The sequence below is a fragment of the Tiliqua scincoides genome, chromosome 4 (assembly GCF_035046505.1).
Source record: "Tiliqua scincoides isolate rTilSci1 chromosome 4, rTilSci1.hap2, whole genome shotgun sequence".
NCBI classification, from domain to species: Eukaryota; Metazoa; Chordata; class Lepidosauria; order Squamata; family Scincidae; genus Tiliqua; species Tiliqua scincoides.
Genome location: NC_089824.1, coordinates 125,258,264 through 125,277,892, shown reverse-complemented (window position 1 = coordinate 125,277,892; position 19,629 = coordinate 125,258,264). Strand labels below are relative to the sequence as shown.

At 49.9% G+C, this 19,629-nt stretch overlaps 1 protein-coding gene across 3 annotated transcripts in view; it reads right to left on the bottom strand.

Moving 5' to 3' along the window:
- Positions 1–17,318, bottom strand: part of LHX9 (LIM homeobox 9) — a 34,390-nt gene extending 17,072 nt beyond the window's left edge. For 2 of the 3 annotated variants that reach the window (XM_066625441.1, XM_066625439.1), the window contains exons 1-3: positions 17,145–17,318; positions 13,541–13,743; positions 8,785–9,155 (exon numbers count right to left, since the gene is read on the bottom strand). In XM_066625441.1, the coding sequence (XP_066481538.1) occupies positions 8,785–9,155; positions 13,541–13,743; positions 17,145–17,318 (748 nt within the window). Of the gene's footprint in view, positions 1–6,180; positions 6,187–8,784; positions 9,156–13,540; positions 13,744–17,144 lie in introns of all 3 variants that reach the window. The other variant, XM_066625440.1, reaches the window with a different exon arrangement.
- Between the last annotated feature and the right edge of the window lie 2,311 nt (positions 17,319–19,629).

The following is a 19,629-nucleotide window of genomic DNA, read 5'->3' as shown; positions in this document are numbered from 1 at the left end:
ATTACAGCAATAAGAGCTTGTTAAATACAGATCTCATGATGACCAGAATTTTGTTTTACAAGTGTTTTATTGCTCTCCATGCTCTCTTTATCCATTTAAGTTTTTGGTTACATTTTATATCCTTTCAAGCTCAAACTGACGGTTTGCAATCCTAAACAAGTGTATACAGAGTCTAAGGCTGCAATCCTATGCATACTTACATGGGAATAAAGCTCATTGAACACAATAGAACTTACTTCTGAGTAAACATGCATAGGATTGTTCTGTCAGACTAATCTTCTGCACACCTACCTGGAAGGACGTCCCATTGAACTCAGTGGGATTTACTTCCAAGTATACATGCATCCAACAGGAGTTTCGAATGGGGAGGGGAACAGCATATGTTAGTAGTAATGAGTCAGGTGATCAGAACCTTAGGATAGGATCAGACCAAATGTCCATCTAGCCTAGTACTCTGCCTCCAACAATGGCTAGCCAGATGCTTGACAGAATAAGTTATTTCTTGAATTTTCTTAATAGCAAACTTATAAACATATATAGTTGGCAATTATTTGTCCTTTCATTAGAAACAATTATTTGTCCAGTCATTAGAAGAAATATTGATCTTAGAAAACCCTATTTAAAAACAAAACAAAAACAGAACAAAAACAGGAAGCGTCTCAATTTTCAGAGTCACAAGCCTATGAATGTTTACTTGAAAGTAAATTCCACTGAGTTCAGTGGGACTTATTTCCAGATAAGTATAGATAAGATTGCAGCCTAAGTTCCATGAAATTCAATGAAGCTGTTTTCTGAGTAGACATGCATAGAGTTACACTATTAATGTCCCGAGGATTTCAGCCTTAGAAGATTTTAATGCATATGGAGAATCACCTTGGACTTTCCCTAATGCTGTTTGTTGATGGTACACATGTGAATTTTGTTAATATCAAATCAAAAGTAGAGGAGAAAAATTTTGTTTTCAATCCAAATGTGCATTTCTAGCTAATGTATACTTTACATTCATCTTACAAATATGGGAAATGCATGCAGCACTTTGAGTGACATGCCAGACTGCCAACATCTTAACTGCATCCTATATCTGATAACAACATCAGCAGATGTTGATGGGTATCTCCATGCCTGGAAAGGCTTCAACAGCAGATTTCTACATACATTTCTGTGTAAAAGGCACAGAACCAATGACATTTTTGTCAAATTAAAAACTCATTTATACCCGGCCCACAGGTGTACACATTTGGTCTCTGTTGCATATATGCATTGTTGGGCAGAAATGGCTTAGGGCGCAATCCTAACCCCTAATGTCAGTGCTTTCCAGCACTGGCATAGCGGTGCCAATGGGACATGTGCTGCATCCTGCAGTTGGGTGTCACTCACGGAGGCCTCCTCAAAGTAAGGGAATGTTTGTTCCCTTACCTCAGAGCTGCATTGTCCTTATGTTAGTGCTGGAAAGCACTGACATAAGGGGTTAGGATTGTGTCCATAATTTGCAATCCTAATGCCACGTGTGAACCATTTCACTGGATCACCTATTATAATCTGTACTCCAGTTCACAAGACCTAACCAGACAGATCCTTTTATTCTTAAATTAATCAGGGAAAATACCACCAAACTTAGGCAAGGAGCTAACAAAACAGGGTCGGGCTATTGTTGGCTTTCCCTCTTAAAAAACTAATTTTTTTACACGTTCACATACTAGAACCAGAAAATAGCACAGCTGCCATCTTGTTTGCATGCAGATAAAAATACATCCACTGCCACTGGTGAGCCAAAGTTCCTGATTTGATATGGAGGGGGAGGTTGGTATACACTGGCATTTTTAAATTTCCAGAGGGGCAGCCATGTTAATCTGTTGCAGCAAAAACAGAGAGTCTTGTGGCATCTTCAAGACTAATGAATGTATACTTTGTGCATCAGAGGAAGTGGACTGTAGGACACGAAAAAGGATACTGGAATAAATGTGCTACTCTTAAGATCCAACAAGATTGTCATTTGCAAACTGGATCTGAAGCCAACCAAACTCTCCAGGATGGTTAGTGAAGCCAAGAGTTCAACTAAAGGAAAGGGAACTGCCTCTGAATTTTTGGAAGTTGCTTGTCTTCTTCTCCCTCCCATCACTCTGAGATGACACCCCTGGCAAAAGGCACACCTGCTAGGCAACTCTGGTAAGCACCCGAGCCACTCAGAGTCAGAGTTGTGACACAGTTAGTCCCAAATCTTGTTGAAAGATTCAACAATTCAAGGGTGTTGTTCATTTAATCTGAATGCTGATTGCCTCACAAGGAAGGTTTACAAATTGGTGGGGGGGAAGACAAGTTGCTCTCTTAAAGTACGTCATCTTTACTTGCTTCACTCTCTCACACACAGTCTGATGCCAACACAATGACAACCCAACAACAAGCTTCAAATTAATCTCTCTCTCTCTCTCTCTCTCTCTCTCTGAAAATGACTTCTCCCTTCAGAAGCCACCAGAGGTCACTGCTACACTCATTTGACAATTTCAGCATGTTGGGAGTTAGAATTACAGAGGAAAGGACTTGGAGACAGCAATTTTTATTGGTGGAAAATGTTACAGCTCCTGTTTAGTTGCAACACCCTAAAGGAGGATGGGTGGGGAGAGTAAAACTCCACTGCTGCATGCATTCTGTTCAGTACAGCCTTTAAAAAAAAAAAAAAGCAAAATCCCCTCTGGCACACAGGGACATCCCTTTCTGCTTGCATGGTTGGCAACCTTCAGTCTTGAAAGACTATGGTATTCCCAGGCATATTCCCAGGCAATCTCCCATCCAAGTACTAACCAGGCCTGACCCTGCTTAGTTTCCGAGATCAGGCATGTGCAGGGTAACAGTTGCTTGTATGGGCCGCTGGATATTGCCTGCCCAGACTTAGATGGAAACCCAGCACATCCTGCACTAAACGGGGGTGGGGGGTGGAGGGGGGAGGACCAGAAAAGAATCATGATTAGGATCCAGTCAGGCTTTGTGAAGGAATTTGCTCTGAAGTCTGACACTGATCTGGGAGGAAATTGATCTGAACTGACTGGAATCTCCTTCTCACTCATGACATGCAGGATCCTGCTACATGGCCTAGTCGAGCATAATCCTATCTGTGCACATTTGCTTGAGAATGTTCCATGGAATTCAGCGGGACTCTCTTCCAAGGAAATATGCAAAGGATTCAGCTGCAAGGATGCCTTTTGGTTTCCAGCATGTCAGTGCTAATCATGCAGGCCAAACAGTGGAAGAGCCATTTTCAAAGCAAATGTGCACTGTGGCCATCATAAGGGGTTGGCTTCAAAACTAACAAATGCAGGAAATGAACAAGACAGAGGAGGCCAAAACAGCACTTGCTGAAAATGGTCTCATGTAACTGAGACTACAATCCTGCTCACACTTTGCTGGGCATCAGTCCCATTGAATGCAATGGGACTTTTTAATGGGCAGACATGTATAGGAAGGTGCTGAAAAGTACATTATCTTAGAAGTTCCTCTTCTGCCTGACTCATCAGTTGGCCTCATGCAGGGAAACCTTCCTGTTGAGAGGGGCTCCTTTCAAAACAGAAGTGCCCCCTCCCCCAGCCCATCACATCATAACACCATCATATGGAGATCATATGGTCTGTCATATGGATTGCACATCCCCTGCCTGTGATAGCCAGCATGGGGTTCCAGGGCACAGTTCAACCCTGCACACATTAACGCCAAAGGGGTAACCACTTTATCAATGGGCATTTCCCCCCTACCCCCCAAGTAATAATATGTGGGGTTGCCACCTTATTACGAAGGGGTTCGCATGGGATTCAAAGAAAAGCAGAAGACACATTTTTAGAACAATGACGTGTTCCTTGGAACAGCTGCCTGTATTTGTGTGTACATAAGAATCTTGTTAATGAAGAACACAAGGCAGGAGACAGCAACTTCTCCACACCATGTGCATTGGGTCCAGTGGAGGCGTGGCCCCTTCGGTACAGATGGGGGACAGGCAAGAGAGGTACTTTCACTGGTATTGTGTAGAGATGACCTAGCTTGGCCTCATAGGCAGCCCCTACTGGTTAGAGCAAGAGGTTGCTGTTCAGAAAAATTCCTCTTTCCACATAATCCAGTGGGGCTGCAATCCCTCCTAATCCCCTGTCCTGAAGACAGTGGCAAGCTATGTGACAAGGAGTGCAACCTTACGTCTCCAAGCACTACCCCTGTTCTGGGATTCTTAGCTAGCTCTCCAAACTACCACATCACTTCTGTGTGATTGGAAAGTTTGCCCGCTCCCACAGCCTCTAACCACAGGGACCTCAGATTTAATTCAGCCAAAGGCATTTTTATGTCCCATTTTGTGGCCAGGGCAAAGGTGCTTAATTCTTCCTTTTAAAACAATGGGTTTGTTTGTTTTTTAAACTGCAACCCCACATTGGTAGCTAAGGGCACAAGTGTGTCTCTTTGAACTCAGTGATACATACTCCTGAATAAACATGCATAGTGATCTCGAAGGTATAACATGGGAGTATCTGTCACTGAGCATAGGCTTCTATGTAAACATGCACAGGACTCATGCTCAGGTCATTCTCTGAGATTAACCCAGGCACACTTTAGGCAAATGGGGGGGGGGGTTTAGATTAGAAAAACAGCACCCACTGATGGGTGGATCCACAATGAGTTGATCACTTTTACAAAGTGACCGTTTGCTTGAATCCATTTCTGCCCAGCCCACAGGTGCACACATTTGGTGCCTGTTGCATATATGCAACATTGGGCAGAAATGGCTTTAATGTGAGAAACAACCCAGTGCTTTTGAAATTACCCCCCCCCCCACTCCAGTTGCATCTATTTCCTTAACATGTTGTGAGCTCAATTGTGAACTCAAAAGAAACCTTCCTGAAATGAATAGGAGAGTTTTGTTTTGTTTTCCTGAGTTTTGTTTGGAGAAAGTGGGAATCCTTCAACCAGCTCCAAACATCTTTGAGCCTTTCTGCTACTTTGTCTCCTCTGGGTGGTTTTTCCCAAGCTGCCTGGACTTTCTAGAAATTGCAAACTTTTCTTGGCCTCCTCCTCCTGCCAAGTCCCCCGCTCCATGTTTATCAGAGTCTCTTAACGGGGGCAACTTGCACTGGCAACAGAGCCAGTCTGAAGCAGAAGGTCCACCCTACCAGGCATTTAACTGAGTCAGTGGGCACCTTTTCTTCAGCTAGCACATGAAAAGGCTGATGTGGGGAGGGCCTGGCCTTTGGGATACCTGAGCCCTAACCCTGCAGGCAGCTGGGAATGCATCTTTACTTGGGAGCAAACCCATTCAACTCAATGGGACTTATCACTGGGGTAGATACTTAGCTTCGAGAGGGAACGAGGGTCAACCCCCCAGAGTGTGCCCCCTTGGCCAGAGGGCTCTGAATCCTGTGGAAGTCGCTGGGGCACTTGCTTCCTGGGAGATGGGGGTGAGGATCGGGATGCTGTTCAGTGCCATCTCAGCCCCTCCTGCTCCGGGCCAGCCTGCCTAGGGGTGCGAGCCCAGCTAAGCTGTGCAGGATCCAATCTGGGCAGTCCTCTTTGGGTCCCGAATGGAGCCCTGCGGTGTCTCCCCTGACCTCGCTTTGCCACTTCTGCGGGCCATCGGACGCCCCCCCTTCGCCCTGCCCAGCCCAGCCCATGGAGTGAGGGGAAGAGGCGCCTGCCTCCATCCCGGCTCCCCTAGCCGGAGATTCCGATGTCACCTCCAATTAACAGCGAACAATTAAAGCTGGGCCGCCTCGCATCAGAGGACGCGAAATCTCTGCAGGAAGCTGGAGGGGGGGGAGAAGAAAGGGGCTTTGTGCTCAGGGAATGGCCGGGGGGAGGAAGGGAGGCGATCTGGAGCAGGACTGCGGGTACACACGGCGCTTGATGCGGACTGGAGATCCACCCAGCGCTCCCTGGTCCCCTCAAAGGGAGAGGGATGCCGAGAGAGCTCCTCCCGGTTGCCTGCATCTTAACCGGCTGTTATTCGAACCCATATTCAGGACTGGGCGATCCTGGAAGAATGAGTTTGGGGGGAGAGCCCTTTTAGAGCCCAAGCCTATGCATGTCTACTCAGAAGCAAGTCCCATTATAGTCAATGGGTCTTACTCCCAGAAAGTGTGGATAGGAATGTAGCCTTACAGCCCAATCCCATCCACACTTACCTGGGAGTAAGCTCCTTGACTATAATGGGACTTACTGCTAAGTAGACACGCATAGGCTTGAGCTCTGAGTCCAGAATGATTCACCTGGAACAAACGACTAAAGACTGCAATCCTATCCACACTTACTTTGGAGTAAGCCCCTTGACAATAATGGATTGACAGCTGAGTAGACATGCATAGGATTGGGCTCTACAAGCCCAGTACAGTCTAAATGCCCTTTGGGGGATCACTGAGACTCCTCTCAGGACGCTGTGGGGGTGGGTTTCGGAAGGGTGGTCGAGGCCACTTGAATCTGGACGCTCTTCAGGAGGATGGGCTGGCCGCGGCCATTGTTAATCCGGATTTCATCCGGATTATCCAACGGGAGAGTCTTTTCTCGATTCCCTGCAAGGGTTCCGATCCGGCAGGCCAAAATACACCGTCCCTCAGACCTTTCCTCTCCGGCGGTCCAGAGGCTGAGATTGTTTTCGCCCCCCCCCTCGCCCCGCCTGCATTAGTTGCGCGTGTAAACGCCCATTCATCTAGCCCAGGGGGGAAAAATTAAATGCACCAAAATCAGAGCGGTCCTGGTCGAGCAAACGACAAATTTCATGCTAGGAGACCTCCTTGTAAAGGGCGATTTCACGGGGAAATTGACGGTCCTGTAGAGTCGACTGAGCTTTCTGGAGGAATGCTGCTCACCCCTCCCCCACAGCTATTTTGTCTCCTCGGTCGGTGGCAAGCGCCTTTCGGTCCCAATCCCTGCACCACTTCCACGGGAGGAGGGGCCCTCCTCCACCCTGGCCCTCGAAAAGGGACCTTCCGAAGGAGCAGACCGAGAAGAACTCCTCTGCCTCTGAAATCAGTGGGTCCTCTCTGGGAGGGACTCTGGCTGGACCGTGAACATTCGCCAGATTCTGATTGTAGCCATAAATACTACAATCCTACCCGCAGTTTCCTGCGAGCAAGCCCCATTGACTACAATGGCACTTACTTCTGAGTAGACGTAGAGTAGGCATCGATTGGGCTCCAAATCATTCACGTGTCAACATTAATAGTAGTCAAGGCGTCTCACGCATATTGTTCTGGGGTTCTCTCTCTCCACTCGCATTACTACGTATATTGCTCACTTAATTACAGTACTTAAAATTGATATTTATACTGAATTACTTAAGATTTATGGGACATCGGTCCTCGAATTTCAAGCTCTTGCATTTCTGCCTAGCCTACAGGTATACACATTTGGTCCCTGTTGCGTATATGCAACGCTGGGCCAAAATGACTTCACATCATGGATACAAAGGAGCAACTTCTCAGGTTTGGTTTAGGGTTCGACCCTATCCATGGAGCAGGCCCCATTGAACACACTGGAGCTTACTCCTGAGTATTAATAGCTCCAGGCTTGAGCTATTAGTTTCGTTGCTAACGTTGCAACTTTAGCACGCTTACTGGGTGTGAAGGCTACTCCCGGACACGTGCAGGCTCAGGGACCGTGAAATCTCGCCTCTGCTACAGACTTGCTGCGAAGCCCTGGCCGAGGCCCTGATTCTCAGCTCCTCGCCTACAATGGGAGGGAGAGGGCATGGTGCGGACCTACCTCACAGGGCAAGCAGGATGTGGGGAGCTTCGATCGCTCAAAGGCGCTGCGTGAATACCAAGGATTAGGGTTCACTCTCAGCCCATTGACTTGGAAGGAAACTCACTTAGAATCAACACTAAACATCCACCTTCATCATTTCCCCCCACTTAAGCCAATTTAAGGATAAGCAAAAGTGGAACTTCAACAAGCCCTGGGCTGAGGGGAGAACATACATTCATCACGAGAGCCTTTCCTCTTGGAGGTCTGACAGGCCTCCTTAGATCAGTAAACTTTTGGAGATACTTTCGTTTCTTGATTACACGTTCAACGAATCGCAAACGTCGTTTGCAAGAAACGGAACTGAAGCTCTTTTCTGCAAAGGGGGGGGGTCAGTGCAACCTTCCCCCCCCCCTTGTGACTCTGCGGTTTATCCTACCGGGAGTGGTTAGTTCAGTAAATGTGGAGCATAAACTTACTAAATTCCAAGGGTTGGATTTCGGGGCTGCAAGTAACCCCTACTGAACTTTCCCCGTCTAAAAGGACTCCTAGATCGAAAGGCAATGGTCAGGAAACGAGAAGGTACAACCTGAAATGTTTACTCAGAAGTTAATCCCACGGGGTGCAATGGGACTTACTCCTGGACACGTACACTGAGGTAATGCGACTCGAGACCGCTTCACACGTGATATTTCATTGCCTTTGCACTTGAGGAAACCACTGTTTCGAGATCCACCGACGTTTGAGCCAGCATTGCAGGTGTCTGTCCGATGCACGGTTACTTGGGACTAAGAGCCCAATCCATGCTCAGAAGTAAGTATCGTGAATGGGGCTTACTCCCAGGTAAGTGTGGCAAGGATTGCAGCCTTTGAGCCCTGACTTCGGAGTAATCCTCACCCTGTTTTTGCCGGAGCAGACGAACAGGGCTGGAACTGACCCGCAAGGCTGCGGGAAGGAGACACTTTCACTGACCTTATATGTCCGTACCCGTGTAGGTGGAAACATCACGTGTGAAGGGCACTTTTCGAGGACGGGGGGGGGGTGTTTGCGTGTGATGTTGCAGCCGGGAGCAGCACCCACCTGAGTTGTAGGCGACGAGGTCGACGCCCAGCGCCGGGCTCTTCCTCTTCCTGGGCCGGCCCTTCTGGACGGTGCCGGTGCCGTTGAAGTAGGGCAGTGCCAGGCCGCCCCCCTTGGCCGCCAGCTCGGTGTAGCTGAGCTGGGGCGGCGGGTAGGAGGCGGGCTCGGCGCCCTGCAGCAGGCTCTCGAAGTGCGCCCGGCAGTAGACCACGTTGTCCTTCATGCCGAAGTGGTCGCCCGTCGTCAGCGTCTTGTTGCACGTGGTGCAGGTGAAGCAGCTCAGGTGGTACACCGAGTCCCGCGCCCGCATCACCATCTCCGAGGCCGAGATGCCCAGGTGGCAGCGGGCACAGCGCTGCACGGAGAACCTTCTGGAGGAAGAGCGCACCCGGTCAGCCAGGGGCCGCGGCCCACCCGGGCGACCCATCCACCCCAGGGGCTGGACACCCCCTCCCCCCCCGGGTCGCCCTATCAGCCTGCCAAGCACTCAGGGGTCCAAACCAGGGTGACCAGATGTCATAACCACAAAGGAGGACGGGCACCCCAAAATGTAGGACATCCCAGAGAAATGGAGGACATGACAAAATAAAAGCTAAAAGCACTCGTAGATTGATTTCATGTGCTTAATTTAAACATTGTATTACTAATTATTAAACTTAAAACTCCATGACATATAATTTATTCATTCCAAGGAGGTTCTGCGCTGCCTGCAGGGTTCTGTTCACAGGAAAAAGGAAGATATTTAAGTTCTTTTCCAGGACATGAGACTGAAAAAGAGGACATGTCCTGGAAAAAGAGGCATCTGCTCAACCTGAGAGCAGCCCCAAAGCAGTTCAGGACCCCCATTTCAGTTGGGGGGGAAAGAGATCACCCACCCACCCACGCAGGGGAGAGCCTGCCCCCCTCGGACACTGAACAAAAGAGCAGCAGACAGGCTCCAGCCGCAGAAAGATCCTAGGCCTGCTTACTCACAAGGAAGCCCATTGAAGCTCACTGTCAGAGGGTTGAAAGCCCCCTTGATTTCTGCTGGAATGTAAGGACTTTGTTGAAATCATGGACATTAGGCTACAATGCACACTTTCCTGGTAGTGGGTCTCATTGAATAAAGTGGGACTTATGCCTGAGCAGACCTGCATAGGATTGGGCTCTGAAAAGCGCTTGCCCTGGAGTGGATCGTGTCCAAGTCATCCCCACCAATTCTCCTGCTCTCCACTTGGGTTCCCCCTCCGCCTGCCCATGTCCATTAAGATCAGAGGAATCCTTTCCCTACCACAACCTCACCAATGTGCTCTCGACAATGTGGGGCAGCCCCTCTCTTGCTGTGGCTATCGCCCAAGGCAAGAAATGTAAAGCACATCTTTACTCAGAGATAAGTTCCATTGTGTTCAGTGGGCTTACTCCCAGGAAAGTGTTATTGGGTAGCAGCCTCAGGCAATTAATTGGACCATTTTGCAGACACTAAATCTGCATACATGCACCAGTGAATAACATCAATACATTGAAGAAGGGGGGGGGGGCGGATAGCCATGCTTTGTGTTTTGATGGTACCCTAGGCCTGACTTAGGAGAGGCATTTCCTCCAGGGTGTGAGAGGAGGAGGGAGAGGAAGAATGCCTCTTTTAAGATAACTGACTTGGTGAACTTTCTTTTTAGGTACTAAGCACCACATGCTTTTTCAGTGTTTCTTTAATTGAGTAAATCTAGTTTAAATCTAGACGAATGGGCTGTTCGGTTTATCTATTTCAAAAATTTCATATTCAAATTTTACTCAATTAAAGAAACTGATCCAATCTAGGTTTAGATTGATCAGTTTCTTTAACTGAGTAAAATTTAAATATGAAATTTTTGAAATAGATAAACTGAACAGCCCTGCTTTGAATACTGGAAGCCCATTTCATTGTTTGTCAGGAAGAGTCAGATTGAGGGGCACCCTGGTCTGCCCAGAAGAGATTCCTGGAGATTCAAGCCTGCCAAGAAACCAAACTGTTCCCCCCTCCCCCCATACCTGGAAATCAGTTGTGGTTTAGGATAACAGCAACGCACTCAGCACATGCTCAGAGGTGCTCTTCCACACAAAAACTTAAACTGACTGGCGACTTAATTGAGTCAGTCAGTTGAAGTGGTCATTCTGCCTAAGCCTTTGAACAGAAAACACCCCCAAGCTAAGCCCTTGAGACAGATCAGGAAAGCTCTTGAGTCTTGACAGATCTCTAACTGCATTTGCAAATTAAGTCCTGAAGCAGGAGAAGGACATTTCACTACAGGCCTCAGACTTGGATGGGATCAGCTGCTTCTTCTCCCAATTTCTCTCTGGCTGGAGAGAGGAGGAGAGAGAGGAGGAGGAGCAGGGACTTGGCCTGCAGACTTTCAGCTGCAAACCAAGGGACTGCCAAATCGAGGCTGGGACTGAATGTCAGTGCCAAAGCACTGTGCTACCTCCCAGACCCCCAACTGCTAGGAAGTTAAACCTAGCACCATCCTCTGCAAAGTCTCACCGGGTCCAAAAGGACTTACTCCCAGGTAAGTATGGACAGAATTGCAGCCTGCCTCTGAGTTCTTTCACACATCACCCAGATATCATTTTGCCAGAGGCAAAGATGTGCATGGCTGGGAAGCTGGTGTGGTTGGACAGCCCATGAAATTTGCTTCCAGCAGATCTCCCAGTCTGCACCATCTTGATGATCTTCTGGGGGCCTCTAACAACCATGTGCTTCTTTTCAGAAAGGTGGGTGTTGTGGATACAAGTTAACCTGGTTTAAATCCACTTTTTCTTACTTTTTCAGGAACTGGGGAATTGTTCAAAGATACAGCTGTTTGTTTACACCAGATAAAGTTTAACATTGTTTAACCTTGATGCCCTAGGAGCCCATTCTTTCTTCCTCAGAGTCTCAAAAGCTGTCCAAATTGTTCTTAAAGGACTGGAGGGAAATGGGTTTCCTTAGACACAATTACTTGGGAGAGTAAGCCCCACTTGAACTCAGTGGGACTTAGATTTAGAGAAAGGACTAGGCCTGTGATAGACACCAGAACCTGGGAAGGAAGTGGTTGCTGCTTTTAAATTGAAGCCAGTGGGCAATTGTTTCCAGAGAACTTCAGGATCAGGGCATAAAGCTGGGTCTTAACTCTCTGTGAGAGGCTGGCAAAATCCGGATGTGTGTCTTTAGCATGGAAACAAACCTAAGGTCTGTCTGATGGCAGTTAAGCACTAACAAGAGGGAGCGGAGAGGCTTCCCAGCAGGAGGGCCTGATCTGGTTCAACAGAAAGGATGGGGGGGGGGGAAGGAAGGGGGAATCTGTGCCCAACCAGGCACAGTTTCTGCAAGCCAGAAGCAGGACCAGTCCTTTCCTGGGAGGCCCTCCTCGTGGGGCTGGTAATTAAGCTGCAGCCCTATGGACTTTTCCTTGGCAGAAAGAGCCCCACTGAATACCCAGGGACTTCCCAGAAAACATATACAGGGATCCTACTGGTGATTACAGGTGCCAGTAGAATAAAAAGCAGTTCCTTTCAGGACAGTGTGATCCTTTCGGACTAGTGGAGGCATCCAGATGAGGGGCAGTTTTTTCTAGAGTTTTGGGTTGCCCCCATGGGCATCCTAGGGAATAAGATGCTGGGGGGAGCAGAAAGAGGCTTGTGTCTTAGGGCCCAATCCCATCCAACTTTTCACCCCCATCCCCCCCCCCCCCGTGCAGCCCCAAGATAAGGGAATAAATGTTCCCATACCTTGAGGAAGCCTCTGGGACTGCCTCCCCACCATAGGATGCAGTGCATGCCCCATTGGCACTGCTGCCCTAGCACGGGAAAATTGGAGAGGATTGGGCCCTCGGGCAACAGTACCACCACAGCATTAATCCATGACTTGTCCATGACTATAGTCAGAAAAGTCACCACCAACCCCCAATCCCTGTGAACTTGCACTCTTTCAACCAAACCGCAGTTTCTGAGGGCTGATTCACACGTTCACGACTTCAGGATGGCACATGTGAATAAACACTTCTGGACCAAACCTTGCTGGTAAATAGTAACTCACTAAATAGAACTAGTAAATAGGAACTCATCTCTCTACTCCCTCATGCCATGCTTTTTCATCGAGTCCACACACACACACACACACACACACACACACACACACACACACACACACACAGGGCTTCTAGAGATCACAGACATGCTTGACTCGCATTTGGGAAGGAGCCACCCTGGCTTGCAGTTCCCGACAGAACTTGGCTGTGGCCTCCTCTACGCCATGCTTTTCAAGGGAGTCGCTCCTCGTGTGGAACTCAGAGGCCTTCAGGGGCTGGCTCAGACACGAATGCTCAGCCCTGGGTTAGGTTCCCTCCCCTGGGTTAGGGCTGGCAGCTGAACGTGTGAACCGATCCCTTTGAAAAGCACTAGTATCAGAGGCCACTGGAAGGCTCCTAGCTGTAGCTCTGGGTCTGGGATGGCTCCTTCACACGTGCCAAGTCCCCACTCCGTTGAACCGACAAACCAGCCCGAGGGGGTCCAGTGATCCAGCGCAGAATGGTCGGGTGGATGCACAGGGCTGGGTGAACCAGCCTCCAAGGTCTGAGAAATCAAGGACCCCGCGTGTCCATGGATCAGCCCCCACTGGGGTTGATCATCGTTTCTCCAAGAACATCCCAACCTCTCTGGGGCTTGGCAGGAGCCGTCCTGGGCAGGGTTGAAGGCGCCTTTTGGACTTTCCCGAAAGGGGGGGTCTCCTGGGCTCTCTCCCCACCCCCGCCCCCGGGTGCTGTACCTGTAGTAATCCTCCTTGCAGTAGATGCTGCCGTCCTTGGCAAAGCAGGTGAGCTCGGACTCCAGAGCCAGTTTACATTCACAGCACTTGAGACATCGGAGGTGCCATTGCTTGTCGACAGCCAGCAGGTAGTATCTGTCGGAGATCTTGCCTCCACACCCGGCGCACAGGGCAGGCTTCTCGGGGCTCAGTGGGGGCATGTTCTGGGGCGGGACACACACAAAAAGAAATCAGATCGCAAAACAAGACAACGTGAGGGCGAGAAGGCTCTTCCAGAGCTGGTTTGCTCCATCAGAGAGACCAGTCCTGAAGTGGCAAGTCCTTGAGAACTTCTGGGAGGAGCTGGGGGGGGGGAGAGTCTTTCCCTCTCTGACCTCCGTCTTCTGCGCTCAGCCCACCCTCTGGAACCTCCTTCACTTGTCCTTGCACAAAGGTCAGGATCCCAACCAAGGAGGGCATGAAGACCCACTGAATGCCCTGAGATTTCAAAGCATCCGCACTGGGGACTTTTTCACTCTGGGTACAGGTGAAGTTCCTTGGTTTGCAAGGTTGGCTCACACCAAACGTGAACGTAAAATAAAGTCGCGTTGTCATTGTTTATCAAAATCCTCACCCTCCCACACACAGAGGCAGTTTCCAGGGGGGAGGGGTAGAAACTCATTTGCTGAGGCTGGATTTTTTCCCCCCTTCAAAATACATCCTTCTAAAGAGACACTTCCAATTTCTTGTGAATTTCCTGTGAAAGGCCTGGAAAGATAACTTCACCCTCTTTTCAGTTATTTTTTTTTTTTCATGGTGCTAAGAAAATTCTTTACAGAGCGGCCCAGAAAACTCAAAGGAGTCCCTCCAAAACGGCTTTAAAAAAAAAAAAAAATGGACGTGAGCCTGTCTGATTTCAGTGAAATTGACTTCCAATAAAATGTATGGATGCTATGAAATAGCATGTCAAAATATGATACCAAAAATATGATACCAAAAAATGAAAATATCTCCCCCCCCCTTTCAGGAAAACCTGTAGAACTGATTTTTTTTCCAAAATAAAATTGGGTTTTCAAAATAAGCCCCAGCAGTTTCTGTACACAAGCACGCCACAATCCTGTTTAGCAGGAGTAAGTCCCACTGAATTCAGGAGAATTCAGAATGTACCCTCCGCTCTGCGACGGTGGCACCCCTAACGTGGCAAGCAACCCTCAGTGGGACTTTCTTCCAAGGAAACGTGTCCAGGATCGGGCCGCTGGAGAACTCGGTGGGAATTTCAGTGCGATCCCACCAAGGCGTGTGGATCGCACTGGGCCCAAGCGCCAGGAGTCTGCAAAACGTGAAGGCGGAAAGCGAAAGAGAAGCAAAAACAAACAAACAAAAAAACACTTTGGTTCTGTTTGTTTTAAAAGGAATCCAACCCCCTCCCTCCTCTTTTATGCAATCCTTGTGAAGCTCCAGGATCTTGCATCCAAAATTCCATTAACAAGGGAGGGAGGGTTTTGTTTTGGATCTGCACTGGCCTCACAAAAATGGAACTGATGTGTGTTTGTTTTGTAAAGTTTGTCTGCTGAAAAACCAGAGAGAGAGAGAGAGAGAGAGAGAGATCTGGTGGGAAACTCTTGTAAACCTCCAGTAAATTAGAGGCAAAGTCTTCTGACCACACAAAAATCAGAAGAAAATAGGGTTTTAAAATGTATATATATTCAGATTCTCTTTGGGCTTTCCCCCAACCACATTGGAGGGAGCGGGTGCTTGAAATGCCAATCAAGCCCTTCCTAATGAACTTGGTCCTAACTGGGGGAGGGGAGGGGAGAGGCCAGTGCAAGGAGGTGAAACTCCACTCTCTACAGGCCCTTCCTCGGGTTCATTGTGGGCACCCAACAGAAGCTCGGGCGGCATTGGAAGAGAAAAGGAAACTTCCTTCTTCACACCCCCTCCCCCCTCCTGCCTCCCTCCCCTTCTTTTTCTCTGCCCAGTTCCCGCGGAATTGAACCCTCTGAAATGGAGCTGCTAGATCGCTAGTCCCAAGTCGAAGAAAGAATAAATGCGATTCCAGAGGACGTTTTCAGAGGATTTGGGGGGTCATTTCCGGAGGCGGAAATATATTATTTAGACTATTTTTTAAGCTAGTTTTTTCAGTCTCTCCTTCAGCCAGTCTTGCCCTGGCTTTCCCTGATCCTGTTCCTACAATTTCAAATTTATTTTTTTGAACAAGACTGCAGGCAAGCAAGGAGATGGAGGCATAGTCTTTTTTAAAGACACAATTAACACAGTGTGTTTTTTTTAAAGGAAGCCAAAATGAATTTGCTGATCTCTCTCTCTCTCTCTCTCTCTCTCTCTCTCTCTCTCTCTGTGCGTGTGTTCTAGATCTATATCTTTCGCATAGAATTTATGTCCACTCTCAGAAAATCATCTCCATCTTTACGAAGGAGACTGAGCTTACTTGGAAAGCCTCAGCAGTCAAGATTCAGGACAATTTTCAGTCCATTTGGGGATGACCGAAATTAGATTTGGGGGCCAGGGGAGTAGGAAGCGGTGAACTACACCAATGGGGCAAATCACGACCCTGCCCTCCGTGGCATCCCCTAAGCCATTCATTCCTCCTCTCCAGAAACCGATACTGTCTCAACGCGGTTCTCTTTAGAATCGGATTCCAAACGCCCTCGTATCCGCATTCGAAGGAGATCTACTCTGAAGGGAAGCGCACAGGTCCCGTGAAACTTCCTTCAGTATGTTCAGGATTGCACTCCGACCAAACGTGCGTTTTAGGATCGGATGCAAAGTCTACACTGGGCCGCTATCCTTGTGCATGTGTGTAATTAAGTTCTTCAAAGTCCCCACCGGTTTCAGTGAGGAACCGAAGAACGTGCTCCAATCAGTGGGACGTGCCGCCTTACTCGGGAGTAAGTCGCACTGAGCTCTCAGACTCTTCCCCAGTAGGTTCTTAACTTAGACATGCGGAGCTGCGGCTGGATCCTGCCTTGTACGGTGTTCCATCAAATTAGATTACTTCAAATTAAATTAATCACTCTAGCAGGCACATTTGCTTGCTGAATTGGGAGGCACTTACAGCCCAATCTTACGCATATCTACTCAGAAGTAAGTTCCCTTGTAGTTCCCTTACTCCCAGTCAAGCGTGAATAGGATTGCAGCCTTACTCCGGAGTAAACCTCCTTAGGCTGGTGCTGTCACCGTTTTACTAAAAGGTAGCTAACAGCACGTCTCCTCAGGAGTAAGTCCCATTGTCTTCAATGGGACTTACTCCCTAGAAACTATCTGTGGGATTTCCGTCCGAATGACAATCGAACAAAAATCATAGCTGAGTTTAAAGTGGGGAAAGATGGAGAAGCCTTCGATTTTTAAAAAAATGAAACTAATTTTGGTTTTTAAAAAATGCAACGTGCAAGTCTCTCTCTCTCTCTCTCTCTCTCTCTCTCTCTCTCTCTCTCTCTCTCTCTCATGCAACATATTTTATATACTTATATATATATATAAAATTTCCTCTTCCCTACAACGCTGTTTCGGCCTGTCCGAAGAGTGTCCCTCGCCCCTGTGAGATCCGGGGTGTGGGGGCTCCGGCTGCCGCCCCCCTCCCCCTGCCCCAGCCCCCGAAAGTTCTCACCGCTTCTCTGCCGTTCAGCTGGCCGGCCTTGGCCAGGCGGGACTCGGTCTTGGACCTGCGCTCCATCTCCTCCATGATGCCCTGGATGTGGCCTCCGGAGATGCCGTGGAAAAGCATGGCTGGGGGGCGGAAGGGACACGCGTTTCCTTCGGCTCGGCACCCCACTATTTCCATATACGGGCCCCGCAGTCTTGGTGTTAGAGCATCCGAGGCGCCCGGCCACGCGGAGAGCCCGCACACGCTTCTGGGCTCCGGCCAGAGGGCGGTGGTGGGGGTCGTGGGGGCTGCCCCCCGCCTGGAGCGCAAGGAGCCGGGCTCTGTCCTGAAGGGGGGGCAGAGAGAGGACCAAGGGGAAAAAAGAAGAGGGCGATTGGGGTGGGGGGACAAAGCAGGCCGCCAAATTGGGTGGGGGGCTCTGCAGGCTTCCTGACCAAGAGAGGGAGAAGGTGGGGGAAGGAGCCTCCAAAGGGATCCGCAGATTCAGTGGGGCGGGGGGCGCTTTTTCCTCCTCCTTCAGAAGCAGAGAGAAAGCCCACTGCGAGTGCGGGGCGGTGGTCCTGTCGGTCCTCAGCTTCCCAGGCTCGCCAGTTCCCAGTTGCCTCCAGCAGCCGGATTTGGGACTGCTGCTTGCCGAGGCTCTGTCCAATTTGTTCAAGACGAAAGCCAACCCATTTCGGATAATTCAGGAGGAGGAGTCCTCGGCCAGGAGCTGCCACCGGGTTCCCCCCCCCCCTTAGACAGACAACAAAGAGCTGTCAAACTCCTCTCAGCCCCCACGGTGATGGGCAGCAGTGACAAATATTCGGGGGGGGCGGGGGTTAGACCCTTGCACCCACCAGAAGCTAGGGGAAGGGGGGAAACTTCACTGCAGCCTTGAGGGAAGGGGATGGTGGGCTCCGCTTGTCTCCTGCCTTCCCCCACCACGCGCCCCTCCTCCAGCTCACCTCCCCTCCCTCCCCCCCCCCACTCTCGACCCGACGTTCAATCCTCAAGTTCAACACACATTTTAACGATGGGAAGGGGCGGGGCCGAAAAAAACCAGAGGGATTTCTTTGGATGAAACTTGCCCCTGGTGGGACTGGGAACTTGGCCGAGCGCTGGAAGAAAGGAGCCGGCCCGCGGGCTCGATCCTGCAAATCCCGGAATCAAGTCTCCCTGCGTTCCATAGAGCTTCCTCCCAAGAAAGTGTGCCTAGGGGGACAGCAGCTTTCAAGCCCCACTGGGAGAAATGGGGGGAGCTCAGCACGCGCTGGAGGCTGTAGTCCTGGGGAGTAACAGCCCAATCCTATCCACACTTTCCTGGGAGTAAGCCCCATTGACTCTAATGGAACCTACTTCTGAGCAGGGCTCTAAAGCTTCAATCCTATGCGCACTTTCCAGGGAGTAAGCTCATTTTAACACGATGGGGCTTACTTCTGTGTAGACGCGCACAGGCTGGTGCTGTTAGTCCCTGTGAAGTCAGTGCGACTGACTTCCCCGTGGGCTGGAGCGGCAGCACCTCTTTCTAAGTCCCATCCGTGGGGGCTTCGAGATGCTCGCGCCTGGACGCCTTTACTCAGAAGTAAGCCTTGCCACTGTCCAGAGGGCTTGCTGCTCAGTGGGATGTGCGTGGAGGGTGGCAGCCAGTCGTGCATGCTTGTTTACTCAGAAATAAACAACCCCTCCGATCGCACGCACCCCAAGCCACTGTGCATAGAATGGCTCGTACCCTACACCACGGAGCAAGCCAGCTCCAGCCCCTCGGAAGGAAGCCCGTATACTGGGATGGGGAGAATCCGCGGCAGGACTGCTGGAGGAATTTTTCTAGGGCCAACAGTTCCTTGAAGGGATGGAGGGCAGGGCAGGAGTGTGGAAAGGACCCCAGGAGTTGGGGAGGGGGGAGAAAGAGAGAGAGCGGAGCTGCGGAGGACCAGGCAGCCCCGAGGAAAGAGCCCTCCTCGTTCGCTGGTTTCAGAGTGTGAATTTGATCCAAGATGAAGAGGGAAGGAGCATAAAACCTTCCCCCTGATCCCAGCAAGGGGACCAATTCATTCCCAGCACAATCCTAGGCGGGTCTACTTAGAATTAAATCTCACTGACTCCAGTGGGACTGACTCTCAAGTCAATTGTGTTGAGGACTGCTGCCTGAAGGAGAGAGAACCACCCCAGGCGTCCGCTCTCCTGGACCATCGGGTTGAGGGGGGAGTCCTGCGAGGGGTGGAATTGGCTGGGGGTTTATTTCTCCCCGGACAGAGCAGATCGCACGCGGCTCCAAGGAGCCACTGGACCAAGAAGGCTGGGCCAGCAAGCTTTCGAGTCGCAGCCGGAGGTGGTTGGCCCAGCAGAAGAGTCCGGTGCAACTCGGAAGCTTGCTTCGTCTGGCCCCCTGGCTCAGTGGGTCCCGCAGTCCTTAGAGCTCCTGCCGCTTTCGTGGCAACAGGGCCACCCCTGTTCACAGAGGGACCTCTACGCGGTGGCTTTGCCTTTCTTTTCAGCTCTCCTGCAC